We start from the raw sequence: 24,884 nt of genomic DNA on the forward strand, positions 1-24,884 counted from the left end.
AAAAAAAAAAACACATACTCATTGGCACAAGTTAAAAAATAACTTAACAAAAAGGTCCCTGAAAAGCTATACTTACATATAGAGATTTAACCATAAAAATTGAGAATAAAAAGTAAAATGTATAAATGTTCAATAATTGAAATGGCCCGAACTTTTCACAATAAATAGAATAAAAATGTTTACAATTACATATTTGTACACAGACCATACTGAGCAGTACAATTAACACTAATCAACTTGTGAACACATTTCATGACCCTTGCAAGATGGGATAACATGAGCATTGAAATGAAATCATAAAAACTACACAAAAAATAGTCACAAAAGAGAATATTCCTTAAGAAAAAAAAAATTAACTTAGCCTGTATTACATGGCTGCCTATTTGGGCTACTCTTTAGCATGCTAAGAGAAAATTAATGAGATGATCCAGCTTCCGTCTTTGTAGACAATGGGTTTATCYAATTTATGCCTGCTATGGTGGATACAAAGGATAGTGAAGTGCAGTTTGAATTGCCTGCTCCAAAACTAATACGTCTTTGAACAAAAGCCTTTCATTCGTCAGGAAACCATGCCGAGGAATGCTCAGCAAATACTTCAAACAAGCAGATGTGAGTAACGGTCCATGAAGTGCCATTCTCAGCCATTGCCGGCTTCCCCTGCCTCCCACCTGGAGTCACATATTAATCATCCGCTCTTTGAAACTGACATGATTCAGATGGAACACACTTCAGACAGCCAGAGAGGCTGCCGTGGCGAGATGGCGCGGACGGAGTCGGCGTCGGGGGGGGGGGGGACGCAGCTGAAAATCCGGCAGCTTGATTTAAGGGAAGCGCGTGGCTCCTGACTCGTGTGATGAAGTGAAGATGACATGTCATTTTCTAGATTATCGCAGCAAGATGGAGACGGATCAGTTGTCGGGCACATTCAGCGGCGAAATTTAAAACTTAAAATTTCATGCACATCCTCTGATTAAAATCATCATTACAGAAGCAGGTAGTCCCGTCKAAGTACTTGCGAAAATGAACCGCCTGTGTTCAGCCCAGCTCAGCGAGTAATGCAACACAGCTTTTTTTTTTTCCCCAGGGGGTCAGAGGTAAAGGTGGGAAGGGCACCAACACCTGGGTCTCTTGCTGGAAAAATGCCTAGAACTCATCATCTGATGTAATCAGCATGATTTTGTCAGACTTGCGAGAGCTCTTGTTGCCCRTGGCCACTTTTCCATTAGTGCTGGGCTGGCTGACCTCCTGTGTGGATTGCTGAGTGTACTGCTGATAGGCTGGCGAGAAGTTGTGGATGGCGTCCTGAACCATGTCGCCTGGGTTTATGGTTTCCTTTAAGCCGCTGGAGATGCTCTGCATTGGGGGAAGATTCTCTGCAGAAACAAAACAATAAATAAAGTTGTTGKTTTTTTTTGTTTAATCTGCAAAACTGTGCTGTTACTTTTTGTGCATGGCATGAAGAACAGTGAAGGTAAGGCAGGTGGGGGAAAAAAAAAAGCAAGAAACTTATCTGGAACCAGAAAGATTATGGTAATTATATCACATTTAATGTGTTCGTTACAATCTTTTGTTTTCTTTGCCTTCTTGTTTTATTATCTGGGTTGTTGCTTCTTATCCTCTTAATCTGTGCTTTTCTCTGTCGCCTCATTTCTTCTGTGTCCTTTACCAAGAATGCTCTGAAAACTGAAGCTTGATGTCCTAATGTGCGGTCACTGGCCATCTCAGGCCCCAGGGCTGCTTGTTCCTGATCTGTGACTGATGGTCCATCCAGCCTTCAGAGCATTTGTTGGTCTCTGYGGCCCGTTYCTTCCAAACTGTCATGCCCAATGTTCATCCCTGCTTTGAGACATCCTATATTCATTATCATGCCAGCCCACTCAGCTGTAATATAACTGACAATTAGCAGTGACAGTAATAACGACTTGTTCATAGGATTAAAACAGTAATCCTTACGAGAACAATGTGCACCTTCAAAAGCGTTTCCATAATTACTACCTTGAATRCTAGATATTTTTCCCTTTATTTTATCCYCTGTCAGTCTTCTAYGTACCATGCCTCACTTTCATGCATCGTTTTGGTTGWATCCGGCTTGGACGGTAATTTGCTTTATCTCTCTTTTCCTTTCCACCTCCCWGCTCCCCTCAGGCTCCTAGTGTGTGAGCCAGTTTCTTCTGAAGGTTTACTCTGGTAAAATACATTTAAAAACKGTGCTTTTCCTTACGACTGCCTATACAGCATTTCTAAACCAATGTTGCTTATGGGTTTCATTGCTTTATGTTCTACCACTAAATGATTCTGTTACAGYACATTGCAAAAGTGAAATATTCATAACTCCATTTAGATTTTCTACATTTTGTCACTACACAACAACAATGAAAAAAAAAAAAAAAACAATGACATGAATATTTTAAAGCAAAGAATGTTTTTGTATCAGAATGGCCCAAACAGTGTGGCAAGACTTAAAATTGCTCATCAATGACAATCCATCCAATCTGATCGAATTTTAGCAATTTTCCAAGGCAAATTAATTTAGTTTTCAGTTTTTGTGTACAGCTGGTGTAGATATACTCCAAATGACTTGCGACTGTAATTGCTGCGAAATGCGGWTCTACAACGTATTGACCTTAACATCACACCTTGTACATATTTCTTTTAATACAAACTAATTTTCTTCTACTCCACAAATCTGATACTTATTATTTTTTGATTATCAACAAAAAAAAATCCTAGCATAAAGCTTTTTATTTTTTGGAGGAGTTATGGTGCAGGACCTTGAAAACACATAACAGATTTTTGATGGTGAGAGAATACTTTTGCAAGACAGCATAGAATAAATTATGTGTACTACGGCTTCAGCTCGACTGCACAAAAAAAAAAATTTGCATTGAGCAAATCAAGGTACACAGCATCAATAGCCAYACTGTTGTAAGCTGTGCAGAATGAGGTCTGCAGAAGCAATCACAGACCCAGACCAGGCAAAGGAATTACCATTACYGTACACATTTTATGGCGCCTGAAGACTTTGCAGCCCTTTGCACCCAACAGTCATAACCTTTGCAGTCAGTTTTCTGAAAAATCCTCAAGTCTTTTCATTGATGTGCCTCCCAGATGCTAAAGGAACRAACACTCTTTGTGATTTCACATAGACTCTGTTCTTCTCCCTTTCATTATTCAATAAATKAAACTCATGTAGTTGAAGCTCCTTTAAGATCCAACCCGGACACCCACAACATTCATGTGGCATGGATCCAAACACTGCTGTTTGTTTAAAAAAAAAACATCTCAACTTTTGTAGAAATAGACTTTAACATAATTTAGAAACAGATGAGATGTTTGCGAGAATCTCAAATTCTTTGATGTCTTTTCGTGTTCTCAGGGCATGCGATCAAAAGTCTTTTCTTACAGCGATAAAGGGGAAAACAAACAAACAAAAAGCAATAAAACCCTAAGCTATAATCTTTCAAATGCTTTTTCCTTCATCAACATCAGATCTGGAGAAATAAAAGCTTCAGTTAATGTCAACTATTCTGTCAGGTTTTGGAGAACGCGTTGACTTTACAACACTGTTTAAAAGGCCAASCTATGAGTTAAAGGTCAGTGTGACTGGGCCAGCAGAAACAGATCACCAAAGAAATGCTGCTAGAAACACTTTCAAGAATGTCATTGGAAATGCGAGAAGGGCAATTAGCCTGGAAACACGTCAATATAGTTTATTTGTTGCGACGGCAGTGCCCATTTTCAACTAACGCAGCTCACCTGGCACATCGTTTTTCTTCTCCTGGTAGACGGTGCAGGGGAAGGCATATCGGAGCGCAATGGCAGCAAAGAACATTTCGATGCAGATGATGAAGTTTTGCCAGCCGGCTGCAACGGTTCCAGCACCCACATTATGTCCTTCGATGAAAAGTGCGTTGGGAATGACGCCGCACCGCTCCAGGATAGCAAGGACCATTCCTAAAGAAAAGAGCAACATTTTACCCGTTCATTTGTAGCTTCATGCACCGGTGGTGACCAGATTTCTATTAAATAAATAAAAACACACACACACACACAAAAAAAGAGGGATGAACTTACCTTGCCAGAAGGATAAAAATATGACAGACTTTATTGTGAGGAATTTGAGCACCGGTTCATACGGTCTGAGCAGGTCACTTGTGGCAAAGTAGAAAAGGAAGAGAGCGTAGAGGGCCAGGCTCACAGAGAAGTTGTAGATGATTGTGATGTACAGGTAGCCTCCATTAACACTGCATTGAGAGGAAGTGGAACAGCGTCAAACAGCATTTAAATATTCGCCTAAGCATAGGTGTAATTCCATGAGTGCATGAGAGAAGCAGGCAGACTTCCACGTTTGATTGTTTCTTGTTGCACTCGAACAGAGCCGCTGCGATGATTCAGCTGTGACAGCGCTTAATAAACCATTGCAGAACAGAGCGCATGGTTGGATGAAAGCATAAGAAAACAATGAGTGATTCATCGTGGTTTTGCAGCAAAGCTTGGAGGAAGATGTGACGTTTGTGGATGAATAAAAGAGGGAATGAATTAAAAATATCTTTAGGTTTGATATGAGGGCGAAGAAGAATGCTAACTGGAAACTCGTGCATCAAGCACTCATTAAGGTCTGCTTCCTTTACGTAATTTTGAAACAAGTGTTGTCACAGCTGACTCTTCAGATAGAGATACTGAGCTGAGGAGGATCAGAAGACATCTAATGAAGAATTTAGATGAATTTATAAATGCTAATTTACCCTCCTTATTATGTTAAGAGCTTTGCTCTTATCTGAAGCCTTGAAACTTTTACTAAACTTTTTGAGTGCAATTTATGCCCATCTTTTACATGAATTATATACAAGTGTAAAATGTAACAGTCTTTTTTCAATTCAAAGTACGCCAGGTAATTACAACCCTTCGTTCCAAAGCAAAAGTTGCAATATCACATCTGACCAAATATAACAGACTTGAGCTGCAAAGTCTGATCCCATAACTTTGAACTCAAGTCAACCATTATTATCATTCTCCCTGCAAAGAGGCGATATGCCTATCTCCATTTCCAAATTGTTTACATGTTCACAGAAGCAGCAAAACAAACCCTCTGGAAACCTCATGCATCAGTGGGATACACAAGAGAATGAAAAGCAATAAAAAAATAAATAAAAAAAGGAGGTGCTGCTCACTTAAAATCTCCGTCGTGATATTTGCCGAAGGCCTGTAGGATGATGGTGATGGCCGCCATGATGGGTTTGACAGCACAGAACTGGAGAGTCGCCTGGAGGTTACATGACGATTCAGAATGGCATACCAAGAGACAGCAAGCAAGGGCAAAACCAACAAGGACGGGGGCATCAGAAAATTGGGAAAATGTTTAGGACTGCTCAATGACAAGCACTTTTTTCTCATTATCACAAACAAAAACATGTTGATTTTACTTTACTGAAATGCACAAATATAGCTGGTTACTAATAGGCATACATTTGTTAGTAATGCCTCATACCAAAGATACCAATTTTGTCATATTAAAAATGTCCCTGCATTCAAGTTTTATGTTATTGACTACCAAAAAGAAGCAAGAAATGACAAAGAATTTCATGCTTCTTAGACAAAAACTATTGTTTTCGTAACTGTTTTCTTAGTAAGCATCTAAAAATATTTGAAGCTGGTTTTGCTGTGTCTATTTGAGTGAATACTTAAATAAAATCTCTTTTTGCATTATTTGCAACAGCAAGTCATTTTTAATTAGTCTATACCAGCTTTGAGGAATTAAAACCTGATTGGTCTATTGTTACTTGTACAACAGCTCAAGCTCAGTCAGATTGGCTACAAACCATCTGAACATCAACCTTCATCTTTTGCCAGTTTCTGTATTTAATTTGGATCTGTATTTTGACTAAGCCATTCTGACAGAATGAAATTTTTCTTGTCCAAACCATCCAATTGCAGCTCTGCATGAACCCATGGTTGGCAAAACTCCCTCTTTGTACATATAGTATATTAGTCACTAAATTAATTGTAAAGGTAGTCTTTTCTTTAAAATAATTATTTTTTTCTTAGTCTGATGTTGATTTAGAAGAACAATTACTCCTGGAGAGAGAAAAATGCAAGCCATAGATCCAAAGCATTCCCAATGGCAGGAAAGTAGCACTTTGTCATCTACTGAAGTCTGAATAAGCAAATCTAACAGAACTTCTCACATGAAAGTAACTGGCCAGCAGTGTTCAGTTTGATTAGTCAGAGGGAAGCTTCCCGTGCTTTGCAAATTGCCATGAACAAGTATTCAAACTGCAGAAAAACTGATTTACTTTGAAGTTTCCAGTGCTGACAGTCATTATTTGCCTTTAACTTGTTGCAGTGCCAGTCTGTCACTCTGAAAATTCTCAATGCAAAGATTTCAACATGAAACGCTGACATGTCTGGAATTCAAAAATACAGAGCATGTTCGTGGTTTCTCCCAAAACTTAATCCTGCAACTTGCACTCTTTGGAGATGTATCAGAACTTCATAAGTAAATTTATATGTTGGTACACTTCATGAAAAATGATAAAATGTCAATTATGCATGCCTAATTAGGATCATCTTCGAGTCGATGCAAAACTTTGATTTTTATTACTCTACATATAAAGCTGTGAAATTTAGGTTACATCTTGTCATGGCTGTCATCCCATGAAATTGCTATTTTGTGTTGGTTAGACAGTCATTAGTTAATACTCTTTCTGGTGTAATATAAACTATTAAACAGTTAAACTCTGCACTTAATTCCTAATTTATTTGGATCTTGTACAACAACTGTGCCAGGGGTCTGCAGGGTTCTTTCTTCTGCCCAATAAAATAAAACCTTCCTCAAGCATATAACAACGACACACTGAAATGTCAAAAAGCAGTTTAGCATGCAAGAGCAGCCCGCCCTCACCCTTATCATCAAAACCCACAGTAACTTCAAGCTGCTTTCCCATATCAGTGATTGAACTGGTAAACTGCTTTCAAATGACACTAACACGTTTTCCAAATGTGCAAAGACTGCTCATGTTAATAACGTCCCCACTCCGTATTTAAATAGGAAGGAAGGTCCATCAGATCTGCTGCATTGGTTGGATTTTAAAAAGTTTAGCTTTAAGGCACTTTTAAAAAAAGATTTGTTCTCATCTGTGCCATTTTGCTTCTGTAAACTCCAGAACTATTGCTTCCAAAATAAGGGCATAAAGAGCTCAGAATAAAGACAGACGCTTCTGAGAACGCTTGTTCGTGATTAACACAAGGAGTCCAATGGATGTATACCATTTACCGCATACGTCTGTGTGGTTGCTCATAAATCACTGACTTGGGTCGCAGTTCAGCCCTCATAAAATCGCTTTCAAACTCTTGAACGGGTTTTACTGAAGTTATTTCTGTTCCTTCAGCATGTCCCCCCAGCCCCATCTCATTTTTTTCTACCACCCATCTTCCCCTTATTATAATTTGATACAGTACTCTGAACAGCCAGCTTCTTTAGCAATGACCTTTTGTAGAATTCCTTAATTTTGGAAGGAGCAGTAAACTGCCTGCTGGACAACTGTCAAGTCAGCAGTTTGGCCATGACTGTGCAGGCCATAACTTTTTTGTGCTAAGAAACAAATGAACTATCACAATTTTCAGACAATTTCAAGTTTTTCATCACTTATCAAACAAAGCCATCAAAATGACAAGAAATAAATGCTTATTGAAACTATACAAGGTTCACTTTTTGACCCGAGTTACTGAAATAAGTTAACTTGGATGCTATTCCATTTCATTCAGGCGCACCTGTAATATGCAAGGCAGAATTATTATATTACTCTGAATCTCTTCAGCACTCCTTTCACATTGGTCCTGCTGTGCAAATCAGCATTTTTTAATGTCACCGAAGTACTTCGACAAATAGCAGTGAGAATCATGCAGAATAATGTGTTTCAAACTGCAACGTATTCGTTCTCAAATTACAAGAAATGAACAGATTCATTTATTTGGGGTAAACCTAAATATTAAGTACTACGTTCCATTCTATTAGAGAAATATCCTTTATCACTCTCTCAGTTGTACCTCTAGAGAGAATTTGAAAGGTTTTCAATTTAAAACCTGTGTACACAACACTGTCAAAGTACACAGTTTATCATCTGCCTGTGGGGAAAAAAAAATAGTCCTTTTCACCATGCGTTTTGTTCTGAAGACATCGCTCAGTTTCAATATCCATCAGTGTTAGAGAGGAAGCCTGTGCAGCATCCCAAGACACAGAAGGAGCTCTGTGCTGACAGATCAGATCATCTCTCTGTGTACATCATCATGCTGCCTTCACCCACCCTCACCTGCGTTTGCTTTCCCTTTCCAATGTTTTTAAACCCACAGAGCATCCAATTACCACAACTGTCAATTGTAAGCAGTTTGGAGGCTTTAAATAACAGCTCAGGGTTTTTGTTTATTTATTTAATGATGACAATCTAATGTATTTTTATTTTCAGCGTGAGCAAGTTTATTCCAGAGATCAGAGGGATCATCTCCAGAGTAGAGGAGAGGACTGAGGCTCACCTGTTTGCAGAATCTTAAGAAGCCGATGGAGTAGCTCATTCCAACCAGACAACACGTCCCATATAAACAACTTGACCTGTGTAGACAGCACGGAGAGATGGACTGATTTTGCATTGCCAAACAGGAAACCTACCAGCATGCAAATACTAAGTGCAAATTATCACATAAACGAGAGCACATGTGTAAGAAAACAAAGACTAAATCAGCATTTTAATGTAAACCGTTCGGCTATGTGATATATTGACAAGCAGCAAAAATTGTTACTTTTAATTGTATTATATTGTTAGTGCAATTCTGGGTTTCATGCATTCATTTTGATTATTGTATTRGTTACTTGCTTATTTACTGTCAACAGCGACCCCAAGTCATCTAACCATTTCAATAATCACTTATCACCCACACATTTGACAATTTTCCCTTCACTAGCGCACATTAAACTTCAAACATTTTATTGCAACAYRATTTATATAAGAGAATAACAAAAGTTTGAGCAGMAAAAACTAATTTAACAATCTACAGAAAATCAACAGGATATCTGTTGAGCTACAACACCTGTCTCTAACAAAATAGAAGTGTTACTCATTCATTTAGAGATGTAGTCGTTTTTTATTATCACTTCTTGAGGAGCTGTTTAAGCTTTTATTGTAGCCTCAAGCCTGGGAAAGATTAAGAAAATTAGTCTGCCGAAGTGCAAATACACCTCTTATTATGGGTTTTCTATATCTAGGCAGCAAATCAGCCTGATGCAAAGGCCTKAGCACATAAAAATGATAAAAGTAGCAAAAAGGTAAATAAAAGTCCTTTGCATTACCAGAAATAAAAATGTAAGTCAATATATTTTTTAAAATCACCATTACATCCACCTTGCAGGATTATCTAGAGATGGAATGCAGGTGTTTAAACAAAAATGGGGCTGCATAAAACAATCGTAAAATTATATTTTGATTCTGTTTGGATGCTTAAATTAAATCRAATGTATTAAAGTGTCTTACCAGTAGCAGAGTTCAGCTCTGTGTAACTATATGTGAAGTACAATAAAAAATAAAAAAAACAACTAAGAAACTTCCACTTAAGGTGCTAAGTCCTTAGCAGTGCTACTGCCAAACTAAAATTCACCAAGGTTAATGGAAATGAAACTTACTTTATCATGACAAAGGTTTTGTCATGATATATAATTATTAACAATATACTGTAAATGTTTTTAGGACTCTAAATATAGACACTGCTGGTAAAACGTCTGATTTCTGTGATGTCAAAAAATAGACTGATGAATAATTTCTAAACCTTTTCCACATGTGTGACATTTATTTTTTTTAACTATTCAATAAACAACATATAAGATAAAAAAAAAGTTGCAATAACTTTATTATAAAGGTGTGCACCATGTTCAGGTTCATTTACAGCATTCAGTGTCAAGAATTCACACCTAGAGTCAATTATAATAACTAAAYTAAACCTTCAATTGTCTTAAAGGTTGACATTAGCCCACCTGCATTTTTTTAGGTAAAGTCATTGTTTGCAAAGTGGTTATAAGGATCAACATTATTTTGTACGAAATGTTCCATGGCATTATATGCTGTAGTTACACAATGGGGCTTTGAAGCAGGTGGGAAATCTGGAAAAACAAGGACATTAAAAAAATCTAAACCGACTAAAAGATGAGTAAGRAACTTGTCAAGGAGGCTGCCAAGAGTTGCAGGAATTTCTAACAAGAACTAGTGTTGGTCTGCATGTGACAGCCATCTCCTGAATTCTTAATGTCTGGACTCAGAAGCAGAATTCAAAGACAAAAAGTATTTTCCTCCAAAGAAAATATGCAGGCCTCAAAATCTTCCTAACCAAAATKCGTGAATGCCTGATGGAGCTAAACTTCAATTTCAGGATTACAATCTCAAAGTGCATGGATACATTTTGCAAGGTAGAGCAATTTTAATTCAAGGGTGTGCACATTTATGCTGCATTAACTCTATTTGCTTTTCTACTTTCATTACACAAGATTTTGTCACATTTCCCAGAGTAAAAAAAAAAAAAACTTTCAAAAAGATTTAAAATAGTTAAATTTCAAAAACCTTGCATTTTAACAGGGGTTTGTAGAGCCTCTGTCTATAGTATTGATTTAGTCAAGCTGACCACTGAGTGCGACGAGTCATATTCACCCATCCACACTCCCAAATTGCAACACAACTATTCTTCCCGCTGAGTCACAACCACCAGCCTCCAAAGGTTTACAGTCCATTACGAAAGTTGTTCCACTTGAAGCACAGCTTTAAAAATCATAATAAACTTAAAGTTCATCATCACTTCTATCCTTAGCCAGGGATATTACACCATATTCCAAATCTAAAYGAATAAATGGGATAAATGAATTAATTTATTTGCAGGAAATTCCTGACTGGTTTGACTTTAGACACATTGACTTTTTTTTTTTACATATTTCATATGAATCAGGTGAAACAACAAATGTTTCTGACAAAGAAAGTCTTAAACTAAATATCTCAACACTATAGTTTTGTCTTTAGAACCTGGCAAAGAGTYTGTGCCCAAAACACAGACTATAAAGGGCATTTCAAACGCTGAAAGATAAAGCAACTGCCACCTATGAGAGTTGTTTACTACYAAGACTTTCAGAGTGAACTTCAAACTAAATGTTAATCTAAAGGCCAGAAAGACAATTCTGCAGCTTATATAGCCATAGAAATATTTGCACAAACCCAGCTGATGCATTTATTTGTCCTGAATTAGCATTTTGAATATAAAATGACAAGGAAATACATGTAATAGGCAAAGTGATTCARTCTGTACTTACTGTATAGGCTTCCCTCTAATCTCAGACATGATTGCACTCTCTCCGCCGAGATACTCGAAGGACAGGCTCAGGAAATTGTAAATAACAAAAGCTGAAACATAAAGAAATGTTCTTCCTTTAATAAAATATCTATATTTTGCACCACTGCAGCTTCAGAACAGTTTCCCATCCCCTTCAAGTSTTACTTTTCTGTGAAGGTCAAAGAACATGAGATGGAAATAAACTCCCACATAACAAAAAAATAATAATAATCATCATTAGTTCGACTTTATAGAACAATGAATGCTTCAGTACTGACATTAAGGCTTTTCCAATGGTTCTGCRTCTCGAAAATCCCTTCTTAATCCTTTGTTGCTATTTAAGGGAGGATTAAATGAAGCAAATGCAGATTGTGTCCGGTGTAGAGAAGGTTCATTATGCTTTAGCTGCAAATAGTGTCAGTGCTTTCTGGTGCAGTCACAATACGGGGCTTTTAGTAATCTCCACAATCTAATCTTACAAATAGCTTTYATTTAAATTAGAATGACAATCACCTTTGCAACTTAAAAAGTACTTTTATATTTCAGTCTACAAATAATAATTAAGATGTACAATGGTAGATTCCAGTGCTACACGCCACACTTTATCAAAACTAACAAAAGCAAAGCCTGTCACAGTCCAAGAAAAAAAAAAGGGATGCTACTAAAATTACTCCTCCAAGAAATGCAACACCTCCTATGATGAAGTCTTTAGTTATGAGAACAAAGGCTGGAGGAAGAAAAACTAGTTAGGTCACTTTCTTGGCTCTCTGACWTCTGCAATGACTAAGGGGGCAGGAAAACACCCATCTCTGCACTAAAAAAGAAAAAGAAAAAAACGAAGACATCTACCAGATACCAGATCACACCTTTAGTGGTACACATACCTTCATAACAGTCTCGAACGGAATCGAAATAAACATAGTACTGGTCGTTGCTGATGAATAGGAGRCTGAGCCAGGAGTCAAAGGCATAAACTGGCACAATGAACAGTATGCGGATGATGTAGCGCTGCTCATTGGGGACAGTGTAGGACCGGAGGTGTGTGTAGATCTAGAATAAAAAACACAAAACATAARGTATCAGTTAGAAACAAGAATATAGTTAGAAAACCACTGAATTTGCTTAGGAATTTTACAATGTGTGAACTTTGTTTCTGAACATGGAATAAAGCATGGCAGTAAAATCRGACCACTGCACTTCTGAAATCAGAAAAGCATTGTAAAAAACAACAGATAAGAAAATGCGCTGCCTTAGTCAGACTGTCTTAGCTGGGGTTTGCGTTTGGTARTCATGCCATCATTAACTGATACTGCAATGAAATCAACCAACGTCCTGACAAAGCTGCCTTTTCAGCAAGCTTGAAAACTTTTGTCTCCAGTATACTTTGTGACAATTAAAAAAAATAAATAAAACGTGGTGTTTTAGTGTTGATGRTTTTTCGTAAAATCAAGTTTAATTTAGATCTTTTGTTGCTTAAATGTAGTTGTGAAGCTCTTTGCATCCTGATAAGGCATTACAAATTCATGCTTCTTCAAAAATGACATTCTATCATGACATTCGTAATTTCTACCAACCTTAGGGGGCTTTGTCAACCAGTTAGTTAAAACCTTATCTACTTTATTGAACTTCTGCTTTACAATAAGGAAATGTAGTTATGCAACTAATGATGTCGATCAATAGGAAGCTGCTTGAACAATTTGAAATGATAATGGACCAAATAAGAATCGACTGTCCCAAATAAGATTCGGAACCAAAATGAAAGGAAATATAAAATCTCTATAAACCCATATAGAGTAATTGTTAGTTGTGTAATTATTCATCTGTTAATCTTATCAAATGATACAGTTAAGTAATGGCTAARCACATGGGTACAAAACAGTTTGTTTACAAGTATGAAGTGAAATAAGATTGARATGATATGGCAAATAGGGGTACAACTTTGTGACAAGGGGAATTGGCCTTTTAAAAATAGCTAATGGCAAAATTTGAAAAAAAAAAAAAAAGACATTTTATTATACAAATTCAAAACATGAACAGAAAGCAGTAACTTTATAGGATATCAGACATGGATGTAATTTTCCATCATTAAACATCAGCAAAGTTAAGCATCAATATTTAAAAGCCTGCAGGCCCAATTTAGATCTTGCATCACTTGTAATTTTTATTCGGTAAATTATGTCAATTGCACATAAGAAATGAACACTTCATTTTAAAATTTTAACTGCATTTATATGCACACGAAAATTATGTGTTCCTTTGTTCTCRTCTGACTTTGCATGAGATTAAAGCACGGACTCCTCTCGTTTATATGCGGCATACATAAATGGTTAATTCCAGTTATTGGGATTCTTTAAATGATTTATAGCTCTCGGTTTCAAAGCCATTGTACGAGACCTCACTGTCAATATTTCTGTAAAGGAAAAAAAAAAAGCGAGCAGCACCCTCATTGAAAATCTCTGCACATCTTTCTGTTGTGTTCACATCAATGCCTCTTCTGTTGAATTGAGTCAAATAAATACCTGAAGCTACTGGCGAGTTATATGCCGCATTTCCATGTCAACTTCTCACTACGCTCAGAAGCCAGATGTCATGTTTTGTTTTTTTGTTTGGAGTATTGTATACATATAACATGATGCTACATCATTATCAAAAACAAGATTGTGACTTAGCCAATGTTTACATTTATAAAGCTATGGATTTTATCAGGAAGGTATAATTAATAGCCACAGATCAACTTGCACCCACTGTTTGTCTGCTATTATGAAATGAAGCTTTAACATTGTCTTGAATATACAGATTACCCAAGTCACATTTTAACAACCTGCCCAACACTCATGCTTTAAACTTGCAGGGCACACCTTGTTTACACCAAGAGTGCTTCCAATTGAATTTTCACACAGGAGTAGAGAACGCAGTATACCAATGTTGCTTCCATGGGCTGATTAAGGTCTTAACACACATGACTCTCCCACGTGGCCCTCTATGGCCTCCATGAATGCAACATGGCACATCTGACAAGTTTGGGAAATACACACAGCAAATGTCAAGCTATGTCGAAATTAATCTCAACAGTGACCTCTGGGTTCTACAAAATATCTAAAATAACTAACACTCAAGAAATACATTTTAGAAATTCAACACAAACAAAAGTGTTTGTTGTATTCTAATAAAATTGTAATATTGGTATTCAGCTAGCAAACAAAGTAGGATGTATGAAAGAAAATTTATGCAATTATTCAGACATGCAGGGATTTACCTAAATTATTCCACTTTGACAGCTTTTAAAACTTCTTCATATAAGAGTTACAATCACAAATGGAAATAAGATAGCCACAATGTTAACAGATTACAAATACCTAAATTATGCCAAATTAAATTTAACGGCAAAAACAAACAAACAAAAAAACATATCTGACCAATATGCTAATATTCATTCATCTGAAGATTAATGAAGTTGTAAATAAAAGTCATCGTGCTCACAAACTGCTTTGGGAAGAGTACTACATATTTAGGAAACTAGTTTATTTTTTGTATTGGTTTAATGCAAATTCTTGTATTAATCAGACTGTTTTCTCTAACTGCATGAAAAAAAAAATCTTTCATGAACAGAAGCTGCTTGATTAAATTTCCATTAGAAGCTGCTCATTAAATCCCGATCACTGCGAGACTGGGAATGTGATGAATCTTTTCCTGTGGACCGACTCCACTTGGCAAACAATCCAGAACAGAACCAGAGTTCCCTCTGACTGCAAAACGCTGACCACTGACGACAGCAGCGCAATCGTTTTCAGCTTGGACTTATTTCTGCAATTTTCCACCTGACAGTGGAGAGACAACGCACAGGAAAGAGGGAGCAGTTGAAACATATTTGCCCCTTTTCATTTCCAACACTTTAAGTTCCAAAAGAGCTAATAAGACCACCTGGACAAACGTTTAAATATCAGTATGAACCGAATTGTCGACAACCCGGAAAAAATATTTAAGGTCAACGAGTGCTTAGTATTCAGAAAGAGCATTTAGCAATTTATAGCCATTCTCTGAAGCCAAGTCAGATGAAACACTGCCAGCATTATCACGTTGGTCCAACAGACCGTTTTATTCCCCCAGTGTGCCACAAGAGATGCCTGTTGCAAACTCACTCTATTCCCCCAGCAGAAAACTCGCTATTTATTTGTTCAATTAAAATGTCTTGCTAGCAAGAGTTTGGCCAAACACGTACTATATTAAAAACATAGAAACCAATTTGCAGGATATTGAGTTACAAATCCCTAAACGAGGGTGTTGCTGCTGCCGCTGTTGTGTCTCCCTGATGCGCAGATTACTCATTAATTATTTCCACAACACAGCATACAAATACATGTTAACAAGCATTAAAGAAATTCTGTGTGGCTGCTTACTAAATGTTCTCGTGTTTTATTTTAAAACAAAAGACGAATATTATGGCTGAATGTGAACAAAATAAAAAATWAAAAAAAATCTGACCTGGAAAACAACAAGCTCAAACAGCTTCAAACAGCTGTGAACGTTATCCCACTGTCTACTGATTTCCCTGCTGATAAAACACAGCACCCCTTTATATTCACAGCAAATGATAACATTGTAATGATAAGCTATCATCTCTGCACAGTGGGCAACGTTCCCTCACATGAGGAAACACTAATTTTACAGCAACGATGAGATAGCAGTGGGTAAAGGTGGTGCACAGTAAACAATTTATTTCTCCTGGCCATCAACTTCTGCCATGCAGAGAGGGCTTGCTGTGTTTCCGTTTCTTTGTAATCAGTTAGGATTTTATTTATTTATTTTTTGTAACTTAAGGTCACTTTTGTGTTTAGAACAAGCAAACTTTGAAGACATGTGAGAGTAAAAAGAAGCCAACTGTGCTCTGTACAGTTTGCCATGATTTTTCAGAAGGTTTAGGGGAAAAGCAATGAAAGCAAATGCGCTTTCTTTCAAAAGCGTATTTGTGAGGTCAGACACTGAAGTTGGACGAGAAGGTTTGACTCAGTCCAATTCATTCCAAATGGTGGTCGAGGTCAGAATCAAGTTCTTTTGTTATAAACCAAATCTTCTATGTCTTTTTAGTACAAAACTTTGTGCACTGGTGCAAAGTCATGCTGAAACAGGAAGAGGCCTTCCCGAAACCATTTCCACAACATTACGAGCAACAATTTTTTTTTCCAAAAAATATAAGCACAAGCCCGTGGTGAAGAATTAAGAATTCCATTTTACTGGAACTAAAGGGCCGAGTCAAACTCCTGAAAAACAGCCCCATGCAATAATTGCCTCTGCAATAAATGTTGCATGTTTACACAATGCAGTAAGGAGAGTTTTGTTCTCCTGGCAACTGATAGCCCCAGACTCAGAGAAACACAATTTGTCACTCAAGAGCCCACTGCATCCAATGCTTTACATTGCACTTTTTGATGCAAGTGCTTTGATCTAGCCGTTTGGCCATAGAAACCTATTCCATTATACTCTCTTTCCACTATTCTTGAGCTAAAGGCCACAAGAAGCTTGGAGTGTGTTGCTATTGATTCAGCAGAAATATGGCAACCTCTTTTCTTTATGTGCCTCAACATCCAGTGTAGCCACTTAGGGATTTTACATGGCCTATCGCTTTGTGGCCGACTTCCTGTCGTTTCTAATCATTTCCACTTTGTTATTATATTACCAACAGTTCACTGTTGGACATTTAGTAGCAAGGACATTTTATGGTGTAGACAGATGGCATCCTATCAAGGTACACGCTTGAATTAACAAAGTTCCTGAAAGGGATCAAAGGTGTTCCATCTTAAAACTGGAAACATTTCTTTAAGAATATATAATGTACAAAAAAATTTGACTTTATACCATAAATTAGTGAAATAAAAGGTATATATTTGCAATAAGTATAATCTTCAATTGCTGCATAGTGGCAGAGATGCATGGTTTTCCTGTGTGTGCACAAGGTCTCTCAGAATACTCTGTATTCCTCCCACACTCAAAAAAAAACAACAAAAAAACATGCATTTTAGTTTTAATGGCCACTCTAAGTTGCCCTTAGGTGCAATTAAGTGTGGGCATGCACTGCAATTTTTAAACAATACAAGGTTTATGCAGGTGTAGTAAATGGGTGCCCCCTTCAAGTTAATGTGTTTGGAACACATCGACAATAAAGCCAGACTTGCTAAAGTTAAGGTTTGAATACATAAAAAAAAAGAATAAACGTTTCTGTCAAATCCTTATCAAGTATACCAGTGTAAGTCAAAGTGCCATTTTTTTAATGTAGCTGTTGATTATTTGTGAGATGTCTCTTTGCCTTTCTACCTTTATCAGTGCTTTTTCAGCATGGATATGGTAGCAGAGTGCAAAGCAATGAAAACTAACCACTGTAATTAGGCACATTAATATCAGAGATTCAAATGGGAGTCTGCTGCTCCCATTTGTGGGAGGCTGCAGCTCCCATTTGTGGGAGGCTGCAGCTCCCATTTGTGCTCCAATCGCTAGACTGGTAATGATGCTATTAGTTATGCAATTCCCTCAAAAAAATAAAATAAAATATTTGCCATCAAAGGTTGCAGTTTTTGGAAACTCCTATTGATGACTGAATGGAAATACACCAAATCTCACTTATCGTCTTACAGATTACAGCTATGCTCTATCAGATAAAGTTGGTTGTTTTGGCAAACAACAACTCTTCTGCTCTTCTGAAAATGTTGCACCTAAAACAATAACACATTTTATCATGGAGGGTTTGTGCCTTGGTACAGCCTTCAATATAGCAACACCCTTGAAGGCAATAACAAAAACAGCCACCGGTAAAATAAATAGCAGTATGAAAGGAGAAGTGGCCTTAAACCTCAGATTCATGGTGCAAACCTAGAAAAAAAAAGACCCTTTATTGCAGAATAAAGGGTCTTACTTAAGGCAAAGGAGGAGTCCCAAAGCATCTCTGATTACATTTTCACATAATTGTGGCTGCAGAGCTTTAAGGGTGTGTTTCTCTCTGCTGTTATTTGATGATGAGATTTTTGTTTTTCTCGCTACGGGGTGTGTGAAAAAATAATTTAGTAGAGCACCACAAACTCACCTGGTGGCATGTTATGAGCAAGGCGGACCAGACAAATATCCCAGACAGGGCCTGAGCAGTCACTGTGTTCAGAAACATCTGATCCGTGAGTGACCCGTTCCTTGTCCGAATGATGGTTATGTTTTCCGGAAGTATTGGTTCATCCAGGTGAACAATCGAGTTATTTTCGGACGATGAATCCATGTTCAAAGAGCCGTTCATCTAAAAGAACGAGAGTCAAGAAAGTCACCGTGAAGCGAGTTTATTCTAGCAGCGATAGATTTTACAGACGACATTATTTGATAAACATCTCAGACGCTGATCGGTAAAATGTCACTCATTTGATCCCTCTCTGCTGTCAACAAGCGGCTCACCTTGTTCCGAGTGGAAAGCAGCTTTATCCAGTTTAGAAGGCAGTGATCGTCCCGGGTCAGGGTTAAAGGATCAGCATAGAGCACAAAACACCTGTTTGTCAGCCGTCAGCATCTACAAACCCCGTTTTAATTTCACATACGAGACGTGTTGAGCAGGAACAGACTTCCTTGTTTTTAACAGGTGCCTCAGTAGCGGAGGTCGAAGTCCACACAGTAGATGAAAAACTTAAGCAAAGGCTACAACAAAGAAGGGAACTACAGCAGAGTGCTGTTCARCACACCAAGATAAACGGAACTACAGCAGAGGGCTGCTCAGCACACCGAGATAAACATCTAAAAGCTTTCTAAGAAACACTTAAAAACTGAAACCTGTGTGCGCGCAGCGGTTGGACTCGGCTGAAGAAGTAAATAGGCTGGGCACAGGTAAAGGAATCACGTGTTCTCGACTAAACGGATGTCGTCATCACGTTGACTAACAACGTGCAATCAGTTTTATTAGCCTTATTGGCGTGTCAGGTGCAAAGCCGTTTAATCTCTACTTTTTATGCATTACCAGCATTTCCGGTTAACATGAATGATGTTTGAGCTGGGGTGGAGCTACTTAGCATTCAGTTACATTCACTATATATACTTTATAAGGAAAATACTTRCATGTGGTAGTTTCACTGGACCAAATATAATTAATATTATTAGTGRTAATCTCTTACTTGAGTATTTCTGCCTTCTCTAAACATCTCATTAAACTTARAACAAGAATGGTTTAAACGAAATATCCCTGACACACTTAAGGTTTATGTTAAAGTGGCTTGTTTGTACACAAACTGTTCTATTGTTATTTTCTGTATGCGTGTATGTGAAGATCAAGTGAATATACAGTTAAAACAATACACCTGGAATTACTTTACCCTATCCTACCATGCATACACCAMTRTAAGTATTCCCTCTAAAGCTTCAAGTCAGGACTGTTTGGGCCACTCAAAAATAATCTGCTTCCAGTCAGAAGAAACAAGTTGAGTTTACAAATTACTGCCAGATCTATGAATATAATCTGTKGCTTACCTGAAGCTGCCAAAAATACACAGCTTTAATTAGACCAATAAACTGGTTAGTATTAGCTTTAKGTATAAACTTGCAACATTAATCTTTGCTATATCATTTACTTGAGAAAAWTKTATATTGTCAGTTTGCATGGTCAGCCTTATTTCAATTCAACTTTGAATTGAATTGAATTTATTGGGACACATTCAGATTTTATAGCCATTTCTAGGAAYRTCTAATAAATAATCTACACATCTCTTTTTCCATGGGGTATAAATATGACAGAACTAAAGGGTCCATTTCTTTTAGCCAAATGGCCAGTAGGCTGGATGACAACCCTGGTTATCTTGTAACCAAACAGTSAGGACGGCTGGGGAGGTAAAATTAAAATCTTCAAAGCGCTCTGCAAGAAAAAAAAAAAAAAAACACAACAAAGACTGACATGTTGGAGTCAGCCAGTTTAAGTGACCCCCCAAACCCACTCAAAAAAACATTTTCTGTCTTATCGCAGATTGTGGAGTTTGCTAAACCCAGCTAGGACTTTGACTGGAACAATGTGCTCTGGTTAGGTGTGGCAAAGATTTTTGGCATAAGCTCCAGGTTTCCTTAGCATGAAACAAAGAGTAAAAATGTAGAAAGGCATACCAACAGTGGAGAAAATGTGATGTGGTTTACCTTCTAAATTCCTTTGGAACCTTATTAGGTTTCCTGGCATTATATTACTACTACCAGGACAATTTTAAATAAAATCCTGAGTGCTAGTAAACTGAAAATGGTTCATCAATTGGTCTTTTCAACTTCTGTTTTGTTCTACTGTTCAAAATATGGACAGCAGGGCTACCAATGTTGGAACTTTCTAAACTTATCAGTGCAACATTATGCTACGGCCATTAAASATATATCGCTATCAATAAATGTGTACGGCATTAAAAACCAACTCGTTCCTCATAAAATGATGAAACATGTTTATTAAACCAAGATGAACACATGTTGAATAAACATCWGTCTCGCATCAAACAGGTTCCAGTCAGTCATTTCCAAGCTCACTAAAAGCCTTCAATTCTCACAGACTATTATTATTAGAGAAATAAAACAATCCTCCTCCAACTTCCAGTAATAAAGCAATATCCAGCTTTGAGAAAATGAGAAATGACTGTTGACCTTTACTTCATGTTTCTGTGATAAGAGTGCCGCAATAAAAAGACGTCACCAAACATTGCGCAGTCCATTGTGTATGGAAGGAATTAGTCATTTATAACAGGCCGATAAAGCAACCAAAAAGTCACTAGACTTAAAATAGTATCTTGAACTTGTCATTAAAGAGTTTTATTTCTGAACCTTTCAAGTAATRCAAAACTTAGCTAATGGATTTTGAAATACAAAAAAGTAATATTTTATATCATTTTACAAAATATGACACCGGTAGGAGCAGCTACCGTTATTTCGCCAGGTCTTTTTAGTTACAGTCATTATTTTGGGGGCTCTGAATTTCTACCACACTTTGCAGCTTTTGATGATCTCTTTGATTTCTCGTATTGTGTCTATGGARGAATCCTTCAGGGCCAGTCCCAGTAAGACAGGCCTGTTTCCAGCTTCAAGGGATATGAACGTGGCCAGGTTTTTAGCACAGACATGAGTCAAAGGCTGTTGAAATATGGAAAAAAGAAAAATAAAACACAAATTAGATATAAAGCTCTTAATATTGCATGTCAGAGCTTTAAATTCATACACCCGGTAAATAAGAAATCAACTCAAAACCACTTTCCAATTGTAACTTGAGAGAAAGCCTAATCAAATAACATGTCACTGCTGCTAAAAATGTGCTACATTATTCTCCGTCTTCAACAATATATCATAATTCACTCAATAAACACCAAGTCAAAGGAAAATTGCTTTTTGAAGCTTTTTTTAAAGCAACTAGCACTCATACATCTCCAAATAGAACAATCAGTTATCTTTATTCTGTTTTAATTAAATTGTTCATGTGTCTTCAAGATGCTGTGTAATGCATATAACTAGGAGATTACAAAGGAGAAATGTCCTTATCTTCTTCTGTCTTTTCAAGACAGAGTAATTCTTTTTAAATAAATTAAAAGTCTAATCAACATCTTGCGCAAACTTTGTAACAATTTATATTTCTACGGATGACACACCTTATGCACTGTGTGCCTGTTAAAATGACAAGCTCAAGCAGAGATGAAATGAGTTTTCTTGAGTAAATTTTAAAAGACCGCTGAACTCCGTGCATCTCATTTCTCTACAATCTGCCTGAGTAGTTCAGAGCTGATCTCATCTGGCCTTTCGCCGCGTGAAATGAGTTACCCCATGTGACAAGAAGTCTATAATCACACTGATGCAATATTAATCTGACCAATTTCACCCAGCGTACCTCATCTTTGCCCAGCAGCACTTTAGTGGAGAACGTCGGGGTGCTGATATCATTAGATCGGGAGTCAGGTGTGACCGAAATCAATGTCCCGATTTTGCCGTACTGGGTAAGGACCACAAATATGTAATTACTGAACTGTGTGCAGACGACTTCTGTTGAGATCCCATTCACTTCTTTTTGTGCTTGTCTCGATTTGATGATGGGCTCAGCCATTTTGTTAATCCTGGAGAGAGAAGCAGATAAAACAAAAGATACTAAATTAATATATATTTTTGAAAAGTAGCTGGGTCTTATCAATGAACATTTGATCCGTCACAAACAGATTTAAGTTTACTGACAACGAGTTATTTTATTTTAAATTAAACAGTCTGCTAGTTAATGTTATCAAGCATCTAGATTCCAAAAGTATTTTGATTGCAAAAACCTATCGATTTCAGCATTAGAACTAAACTGTTTCATTTTAAAGTGCTGAATAAACACCAGTCAAATGTATCATTTTAAATACTTAAAAAGGCAGAACTCTCATTAATGACAGATTGTTGAACATTGCACAATATCTAAAAATCTTTTTGAAGATGAGCAGTTTTGCTTTCAGATAGCCAACAGTTTGAGCCAGAGTGACTTTTTTTGGTATACTTGCATATTCAATACATGTAGTTTTCCTTTAGTATGAAAGTGGGAAATTGTCTGTACTTGATTATGACTTTATATAGTCCAGAAGATAAAGTCTTTATCTTCTGTTAAAATTCTGAATTATTAAATTCAGAATTTTATGTTTATTTTGAATAATAAGGTTAAATTAACTTCTTTTCAAATCAGATTATTATTTACCGGGTGTTTAATGGGGAACACATATTTATTACCTTTTTTGGAGGGGCGAATGAAAATACTATTACAAGTCAAATAACCGATATGTTATTCTAACCACTAAAGGAACAAATCACTAATCAAGGAAGGATAAACTACGTGCTGCATAGTTAGTAAAGGAAAAAAAAAACTTACAGAACATTACACCTTTTTTTAAGACATTTTCCTAATGTATCTAGTATAATCATACCGACTGATATCTTTGGACATTTTCAGACAACGGGGCATAAAACAGACAAACATTTACACCTGAAATGGCTAAATAGGCTACAACTACGTCAGAAGAGAATATGCACTATATGCCCAAATCCACACGCGAGCAAGCCAAACGGATCATTTAAGGTATTTTGAGTAAAGACAAGCTTCATAAGAATGGCTGATGTTGCAGCTTGGAAGCTAACGTTAGCTTCCCAGCTACGACGAGCTCCGGTAGAAAAACGAATATCGCTGTTATAAAGAAGTACAAACGTATAAAACTCTCACCATAAATTTCTGTCTATCGAGTTTATCTGTATACAATATGGAGACTTTTGTTGGTTTTAGCTCAGCTCTGCTAACCTTACACAACTATGACAACAAACCGAAACAAACGTGTTCCGCTGTGTTGAGAGTACGTACTTTACGTGATTACGTCACACCAAATCTCCACCTATCGTGTGGTTCGTGGACAAAGTGGTTCCAATTTCTTGTTTAAGTTGGAGGATTTGGCATGACAAGTAACAGAAACTGTTTAAATGTCTCTTTTAAATGTAAATAACTTGCAAAGGAGGCCACTAGACACATTTTAGTTGAACTAGATCTAAAAGTCAGTCGAACAGAAGAAAAAGGATCATAAAGAAGAAAATGAAGGTGAGACCGCAAAAGCAATTTAAGAAAAAGAAAAGGTAGGAGTTTATTCAGTGGAAGGCGTGAGAGGTGAGGAGAGAAGAAATAGTCATATCACATCTTAGTTTCTGACATACAGGATTAAACAGTACCTTAGTCGCAGTAGGGAAACATAGGTAAATGTGATTATTGTTGAAGATGGAACTAGTGAACATATTCTGCTGAACTATCATACGAAAATTTACGATAATGGCATGCGATAATGTTTTGCCAGCCGCCAAAAACCATAAATAAGAAGAAATCATGTGAGTTAAATATTTTTTTATTTTCATTCTAAATTTCATCGTAGTTCAACTTTAGTAGTGTCTGATTTTCATTATTTTCAATAGCTGTGATTCCAATTTAATCTGCTTGTGTTCCTTTAAATGGCTTAGTTAGGATAAAATTGTTTGGATAGAGCTGGATGGTGTCACAGTTAATACTGCCATCATATTGCAGCAAGAAGGTCCTAGGTTCTTTTTGTGTTTCCCCATGAAAGTGGGGTAGAATAACTCCGACTGTTAGCTTAATTGATCTGTTTTAATTAATCTTACGTTGCCCTTATGTGTSCCCAATGTGTGCGTGCATTAGTGTGGAGTTTACATGTCCTCATCCTATATATGTTCAGGCTCCAAAAATTTACATTTTATGTAAATTGGTCTCTCTAAAATCACCCTGATATAGGTGTGTACATACAATATATGTATGTTTTTTTGTCCCTCGTCTTTCTGTGCTGTTCTGTGATTTAAGTGGTCTTCCAGAATAATTTCTTTGGCTTATATGTTGTTTTTTACTTGCATACATACATTTTAAATAAAGTACTCTATTTCTTTCATTTTGACACAAGGACACATCATTCCTGAGTAGTTTCATGAGTTTCCCAAGTTTGTATTTATAAAATTGTGTTGKTTTTTTTTCATAAATTGATACTTAATTAATTTACTGT

General features: G+C 36.9%; 2 protein-coding genes across 2 annotated transcripts; both read right to left on the minus strand.

The window, feature by feature from the left end:
• Window positions 1-25: 25 nt before the first annotated feature.
• On the minus strand, window positions 26-20,678 carry tmem184a (transmembrane protein 184a). The gene is made up of 9 exons (XM_008415907.2): window positions 18,781-20,678; window positions 18,428-18,628; window positions 12,240-12,405; window positions 11,336-11,426; window positions 8,530-8,605; window positions 5,172-5,263; window positions 4,075-4,244; window positions 3,757-3,954; window positions 26-1,373 (listed from the first exon to the last, which is right to left on the minus strand). The coding sequence occupies exons 2-9, from the start codon at window positions 18,626-18,628 to the stop codon at window positions 1,144-1,146; spliced, it is 1,224 nt and encodes a 407-aa protein (XP_008414129.1). The 5' UTR covers window positions 18,781-20,678; the 3' UTR covers window positions 26-1,143.
• Window positions 20,679-20,766: 88 nt separating this feature from the next.
• On the minus strand, window positions 20,767-23,699 carry psmg3 (proteasome (prosome, macropain) assembly chaperone 3). The gene is made up of 3 exons (XM_008415906.2): window positions 23,558-23,699; window positions 22,208-22,430; window positions 20,767-21,462 (listed from the first exon to the last, which is right to left on the minus strand). The coding sequence occupies exons 2-3, from the start codon at window positions 22,418-22,420 to the stop codon at window positions 21,310-21,312; spliced, it is 366 nt and encodes a 121-aa protein (XP_008414128.1). The 5' UTR covers window positions 22,421-22,430; window positions 23,558-23,699; the 3' UTR covers window positions 20,767-21,309.
• Between the last annotated feature and the right edge of the window lie 1,185 nt (window positions 23,700-24,884).

Source organism: Poecilia reticulata, linkage group LG8, assembly GCF_000633615.1.
Source record: "Poecilia reticulata strain Guanapo linkage group LG8, Guppy_female_1.0+MT, whole genome shotgun sequence".
Taxonomy (NCBI): Eukaryota; Metazoa; Chordata; class Actinopteri; order Cyprinodontiformes; family Poeciliidae; genus Poecilia; species Poecilia reticulata.